At 47.6% G+C, this 7,249-nt stretch overlaps 1 protein-coding gene across 1 annotated transcript; it reads right to left on the reverse strand.

The window, feature by feature from the left end:
* Positions 1-3,137: 3,137 nt before the first annotated feature.
* On the reverse strand, positions 3,138-5,124 carry LOC103707638 (putative xyloglucan endotransglucosylase/hydrolase protein 6). Its single transcript, XM_008792208.5, has 4 exons — positions 4,624-5,124; positions 4,395-4,495; positions 4,122-4,318; positions 3,138-3,692 (listed from the first exon to the last, which is right to left on the reverse strand). The coding sequence occupies exons 1-4, from the start codon at positions 4,790-4,792 to the stop codon at positions 3,302-3,304; spliced, it is 858 nt and encodes a 285-aa protein (XP_008790430.4). The 5' UTR covers positions 4,793-5,124; the 3' UTR covers positions 3,138-3,301.
* Between the last annotated feature and the right edge of the window lie 2,125 nt (positions 5,125-7,249).

The following is a 7,249-nucleotide window of genomic DNA, read 5'->3' on the forward strand; positions in this document are numbered from 1 at the left end:
GACCGACTCCTCCACACTGCATGTCCCGCACTCCGTAGGGATCTCACATCCTCGCCTACTCAGCGCTGCTCTCGTCGGGAGACGGTCCCACGCCACCTTCCATAGGAAGAGTGCAGCCCTCGGGTGGAGCCCTGACCTCCAGATCCAAGTGTAGTCCGGCCCTGGCTCATGCTCCTGCTGGATAACACCGGCGAGGTCTCCCAATCGGACCCTGGATCGGCAAGAGGTGCCCCAAACCCTAACATCAGGCCCCCCATAGCCTGGCACCGGAAGAGACCGGATCCTCTCAGCTAGATGTCCCCCAAACAGCTGACGTAACCTGGCATCATCCTATGCTGACTCTCCTGGGGCCAGAAGATCAGAAACCCGCAGTCCCTCCGTCGCCGTAGCATCAACCATGGTCGGCCAGCACCTCAGTGGGACAGTGTCCACCCATGGGTCCGCAGTCACATCAATACTCCGCCCATCGCCAACTATCCACCTGGTATTTGCCGACACCGTCGGCACATACCTCCCAATCTCACGCCACATGAAGGAAACTCGCCGCCCACTCCATGCCACCTCTGAGCCATCATGTCCATATCTGGCAGCCATCACCTGACTCCACAGCCCGTGTGGCTCTAGCAGAAACCGAGCTGCATGCCGAGCAATGAAGGCCTCGCGACGCTCCAGCAGGGACTGTACCCCGAGACCGCCCTCGCTGGTGGACCGGCATACATGCTCCCAGGCTACCAGATGCACCCCGCGGCCTCCGCCATGTGACCCCCACAGGAAGCACCGCAGCAGTCGCTCAATCCTCAGTAAGGTCATCTTCGGAACCACAGTGTTGGCCATGAGATAAACTGGCATGGACCCCAACACTGATCTGATCAAGGTCAGTCTCCCCATCATAGATAGGGAAACCGCTCTCCATCCCTCCAACCTGCTCTCCACCCGCTGCACTAGGCTGGAACACTCTGCCACTCGTAATCTGCGGCCTGTGATGGGAACTCCCAGGTAGGTCAATGTCTCCTCCTGCTCGGGAATCTGCAAAATCCCACGAATCTCCTGTCTGACCCTGCTCTCCGTACTCGGGCTGAAGCGGACAGCTGACTTTTGGAAGTTGACTCTCTGGCCCGACGCCATACAGTAATCTGCTACCACCCTACGAAGGACCCGTGCATCAGAAACCCGCGCCCTGGCCAAAAGAAGACAATCGTCAGCGAAGAGTAAGTGGGAAAGAGGACTAGCCCCCGGGGCGGGAACATAGGCCTCCAGCTCCCTACGGGCACACACCCTCTGCAAATCACGAGACAAAATGTCAGCACAAAGAATAAACAAGTAAGGAGATAAGGGGCATCCCTGACGCAGCCCCATAGTAGACTCAAAGAAAGGAGAAGGTGTGCCATTGACCAAAATCGAAAATTTTGGCCCCCTGACACACCCCAGCACCCAGTCGATCCACTGCCTGTGGAATCCGTACGCCTCCAGTGTCTGCTGAAGAAATCTCCATCTGATCCTGTCATAAGCTCTTTCCATATCCAGTTTAATAGCCATCAGGCTATGTCGCTTCGATGCTCGCTGAAGGTCCCACATCATCTCCTGAGCTAGCAGAACATTATGGGAGATGTTTCTGCCAGCTATAAACGCCCCCTGCTCCTGACTAATGATACCAGGCAGAAGGGGCTTCATCCTCCGAACCATAATTCTGGCCACTACCTTGTACAAGGTAGTGCACAAGCTAATGGGTCTGAAGTGGCAGGGCTCGGTCGCCTCCTGACGCTTCAGAATGAGCGTGATGAAGGTAGCCTTCCAATCCCCTGGCATCACTGCCTGGGAGAAGAAGCACTGAATGGCCTCAACCACTGCTGTCTGAATAATACCCCAATATCGTCGAAAGAAGAACGGGGGAAACCCATCTGGTCCCGGAGCCTTGTCTGGAGCCAAAGCCCAGACTGCCTCCTGTACCTCCTGTGCCGACACCGGTCGGACCAGGGCTGTGTTCTCATCATCCTCGATCCTCACATCCATCCGCGGAGGGATGGGGTCGCTATCGTCGGACTCCTCCTCCTCCGTCCATCTGGTGCGGAAGAAATCCAACAAGATCTGACGAATGGAGGGCTCGCCTTCCACCCGATATCCCGACCTATCTCGCAACGAGTGAATCGTGCTCCGCTGCCTCCGAATAATCGTAGTCCGGTGGAAGAAACTAGTATTGCGGTCACCCTCACGCACCCACTGGACACGAGATTTCTGACGCCAGAAGATCTCGTGCTGTCGTAGGAGGGAGTGGTGAGTCGCTAGAAACCCCCGAAGGTCACCCATATCGCTCGTCGAAAGCATGCCTTCCAAATCTTCTCTCGACTGCAACTCGGAGATCGCGGCCTCAACACCCTCCACTCTCCGGAAGATATCGCCCACAACCTCGCGGTTCCATCGCCGGAGACGCCTCTTGGCCAACTCTAGTTTACGCGACACCCGGTGCATAGCGTCTCCACGCACCAGGAGGCGCCATGCATCACGTACAATATCCCAGGACTGAGGGTACGATAGCCAGACCTTCTCAAAGCGGAAGGGGCTGTGATGCCTGGGTCCCAGCGATGTAGAAATCAGCAAGGGGCAGTGGTCCGAGGCGATCCGAGGTAAGTGAGTGACCCTGTAGGTAGGAAAGAGAAGAAACCAGTCTGGGGACGCAAAGGCCCTGTCCAGACGCTCCCAAACCCTAGCACTGCCAAGCTGCCCCTAGACGGTGTTCCTTTTTCAGGTCCCTTTTAAGAAAACACGAGACGAAAAGCGAACAAATCGGTCAGCCATCCATGCTTTCCGGCCTTCCACGAGAAACGTGGCCGTATAACAGCCCCAGAAACCCATTCTGGGTCCCACTTGTACTCAAGTGATGGCAAAAGACCCTTTGTTTTTTCCTTTTTTTTCCCCGGTAAATGATGGCTAAAGACCTCAACGGGCCCATACAACGGCGAATACGCGAGGCGGCGCGACGGCCCATCCTCCTTCCACGTACAGGAAACGCGATTCCCTTCTGATTTGCTTGAATTCGTTTCGTTCGACAAATAAACGCAATCACCTACCTATATTGGTGCAATTAACCCACAGCGCATGCACAATATTGTTGTTACATAGCCATCAAATGCACAATTAACTTGACAAATAAACACAATTCGAATACATTACATTGGTACAATTAAACAACAGTGCACAATATTTGATACATAGCCACCAAATGAGACAACACACCATCTTATAGTATGCCTTTAGGCAAGCAAACTTATAGGCCTTGCGTCCGATTTTCTTCATTCTTAGTGCTTCAAATTCCGGCCAAGCATTCTGGCGGGGTGACCGGGTTTCGAGACTTATCGGTGCAGTAGTCGTAGACCATGTAGTTCACACGAACCCACCTATACTTCCTGGCTTGGATCGCACTGAGCTGACGGAATGCCGGGCCCTCCCACCAGTTGTTTGGGTTTGAAGCGCAGCTTGCTGGGCCAGGGTTGGGACAGCCCTCGATGTCGAAATCCTTGTAGAAAGCGTGGAATGGGGCCTTTCTCCAATCGATCTTCTCGAGCCCTCCTCGCGTGGCCCAGTCGTCGGCCTCCCATAGCGTAGAGTACACTCCCATGGGCTGCGACTTGGGGAACGCTATGCCCCGGGCTTGGTTGCTCTTGAACACTCGGATGGGCACTTCGTCCACAAAGAATCTATACAAGCAAGCAACTCCAGCAGAAAAGCCACTCTCGTTATTAAAGATATATAAGTTCATGTATGCCGGTAAAGTGATAAGGTAATTAGAAAGGCTTTATATAGAGCTAGTTCACATGTATGTGGTTGAGTTGGTGCTTTATATTTACTGATCACGGGTCTACTTTTGCTATGCGGCGCATAAGAAAGGTAATAATCATGTCACTTTGTCTTTCGACTTATTAATTACTTCCTCCTAGGTCTTTCCTCTCTGTCTCTCTCTTGTTATTTTTTTTTTCAAAATTTTAAGAAACAAGCGCACGAGTATTGATGCAGGAAGAAAGAACGCGTGCCTTTGCATTTAATCTCGGAAACTAACTGGATTAAGACATGAGAATTTCTAAGATGGAGTTTGTTGGAAATCTCCATGATGGTGATGCAATACATACAGGACGTGGTAGTGGTTCCATAGGATGGAGTAGGTGTGGAAGTCGGAGGCGGGGTCAAACCAAAGGTTGACCCTCTGCTCCCGGTCGCCTTTGCCATGGGTGTACACATTGGTCTGTACCGTGTAAGGATGTCCGCTCCTATTCCCCAAGAACTCAAAATCCAGCTCGTCGCGGATACCGCTGGTATTGGAATTCATCTGCCCAAATCAAACATTAGCCAAGCCATGAGGGAGAGTAAAGTATAATATGTACGTAAACCGGCAAGTCACCGACGTAGAAGGCGGCAACGGTTCCGGCGGAATCTCCGGGAATGAGCTTAATCTTCATGCTCACACGCCCGAACAAGTATTGCCTCTTGGAAGCAAACCCACATCCTGAATTATATTCATGCAGATAATAATGTTAGTTAGGTTTGTTTGTATGCAGCACCAGTCTATGGTACTATAAGTAAATGGAAGATCATCTTTTTTTAGTTTTTTGTCAACAGCTAAAGTATATTTACCTGAGGATTGGTCGAGGGTCAATTGAATGGCGGCGCCACCTTGCAGCTGCTTGATATGAGTGTCGGCCCAAGTGACGCGGAAGTCTTGGAGGAAGGTGGCCGGTAGGGCTGATACATAGGCGGCGAGCGTGAGGAGATGGAAGAGAAAAGAGAGAGTGCTGTGATCCATACTCCCACTGCCACTATATAGCAAGACCTAGTGGTGGTGATGGATTAGGAAGAGGGTTGTTTTGTGAGTGTGGTTGTGGAAAGAATGGCGGAAGGGTGGGGGTTTTATAGGGAGAGAAAGAGAGGGGAAAGAGATATGCAGGAAGAAGAAGAAGAAGAAGAAATGGGGATTCCTTCATTGACATGGAAAGCCCCATGACAGCCGTGTCTTCCAGCTAATAGCAAGCCGTCCCCGGCCCTCGCTTTAACTGTTGTTTTCTTCTCTCTCTCTCGCTCATCCTGTGATTCTTAGCTTCACTCACGTCGGTTTGTCCTGTAGGCTGATTGCTGCTTAAAGGCTTTAATTTCGTAACAACAGTGCTTAAAAGTCTCCCACAGGTCAATGAGGGTATACAGTAGTCGCACGTCACGGCAAAGCGGAGAAACGGGTTCGAAACGATGGCTGCTACCTACGGTAAAAGTTATGAACGCCATTATAAGGGTTTAGAAGTCTCTTGTGCACCGCCCATATATATCAGGCAAGTACATATTCGCCAAATTTACATCCCAATAATCATTGGATAGACATAATTTAGAATATAATGGCTAACCATCGCTATTATTTTCTCAAGCAAAATAATATTAATCGGCTATTCTCAAAACATCTGACTTAATGATTAATTTCAGTGGATTTACCAAGTGATGAAATAGCCGTCAATTTTATCATCATTGTAGCCGTACAATCTGAATCAGACGGCCTCGAGCCGAACGTACGCTGTGACCACTATCTACTTCTTATCAGAGGATCTATCGACCAAGCCACGTCACCTCTGAGTGGGGCCGTCTGCCGACGGTGACTATATTATATTATTATCTTGGTGCACACGTGGTGGTATGAGACATGACCAGTTTCGGCCTGGTGTGATCTAATTGCTCATGGGCCGCCGACAGCCTCCCTTGTCGGGGCAGATTAGCCTTCGTAAATTTTTCATTTCCGAAAAAAGTAATTATTAAATCGAATGAGTTCGACACGAGGCGATGCCCGGTTCATGGATGTTAGAAGAATTTCGTGATCAATTTTCTTTTTAGAAACTAAGTCGTGCCATGATTTTATTTCTTTTTTCTAAGCATATCCCTTTTCTTTCCTCCAGTTCAAATGGCCAAATGGCATGGAGTTGGCATACCATCTTTCTTTGCTTAATTGACTAAAAGATTTCGATAGCACAACTACACAGTGAAGAGTCTCTTGATTATTATGAAAGTGGGACGATACTTGCGTAATATTTTGTTCATTATCTAAACGAATGGATCTAGGCTTTGTCTAATATTTTTTTCTCAAAAAGAAAAATAACAAATTCATCAAAAGTATTATTTGAGGGAGATAAGAGAGAAGTAGCATATAAGAATCGATGTACCAAAAAAAAAAGTATTTAAAAATCTCATGTAGGAGAAAGAATAGGCGTAAGAGCATATGAGCGACCAAAAGTGTTAGCAAATAAGGACATCCCAACCATACCCCATTGCAATAACGATGAAAAGGACTTTGGATTTTCTCTTTTACCTGTTAGGAATCGCCTGGTTCGTGAAAAAAGAATGAAAAAAGAATAGAATCAGCAGAAAAATGCAGAAACACCTCACATTTTGTTGGAGTTTTTAAAGAAGATAGATGAAAAAGTAGTTTTTCTATGTAAATAATTTTTTTATATTTTATGAGAAAAAAAAATTATGTAGAACATGAGAAAGTTCAATTTTCACCAGCTGGAAATTAAGATAAATTTTTTCAAAAATATTATTAAGCTTTTAGATAGAATGAGATAAGATTTTTTTTATTAAAAGTATAAGAGATATTTTAAATATTTTTTTCAAAAAAATAGATGACCAACTAAATATAAGTTATTTTGAAATATATTATTTTTTCGTAATTAATAAAACATGCAAAAAAAATTTAGATATCATACATGTAAGAATCAATTTTTCAAAAAAAATAATTTAAGTACAGAAAAATTCTTACATTAAGCAACTCCCCCTCCTACTTGGGAGGGATGGAAACTAGAAATCACCATGCATGTCACCATCTCATGTCCTGCATGGTAGTTGTATGATGGGGCAAGTGAACGTAACTGGTCGGACAAAGTGACCCTCTGAATGACCTGAGATGGTACCAAGAGGCGCCAGCTGCTTCCTGGTGGTCCTCGACCCCCATAATTGTTATTACTAACCCCCTCAGCCATATGGAACCGTATGGAAGCAATTGCCCTGCATCGATAGGTGCAATATTTAATATCGCATTTAGGCCAGGCCTTAGCGATGGTGTCCATGCAAGCTAGCTCTTATAGGAGGGAGAGGGAGAGGGAGAGAGGAGAGGATGCAAGGCATTGAATGGATGGTGAAATAGGAAGATAACCATAACAAAGTATTTGTATTAATTGAATATGATTCATCCCTTTGTTCATGAACCTACCTGATATAAGGTTTTGCA

The sequence above is a fragment of the Phoenix dactylifera genome, chromosome 7 (genome assembly GCF_051530095.1).
Source record: "Phoenix dactylifera cultivar Ajwa chromosome 7, Ajwa_hap1_PhDact_Kaust_v1.1, whole genome shotgun sequence".
NCBI lineage: Eukaryota > Viridiplantae > Streptophyta > Magnoliopsida > Arecales > Arecaceae > Phoenix > Phoenix dactylifera.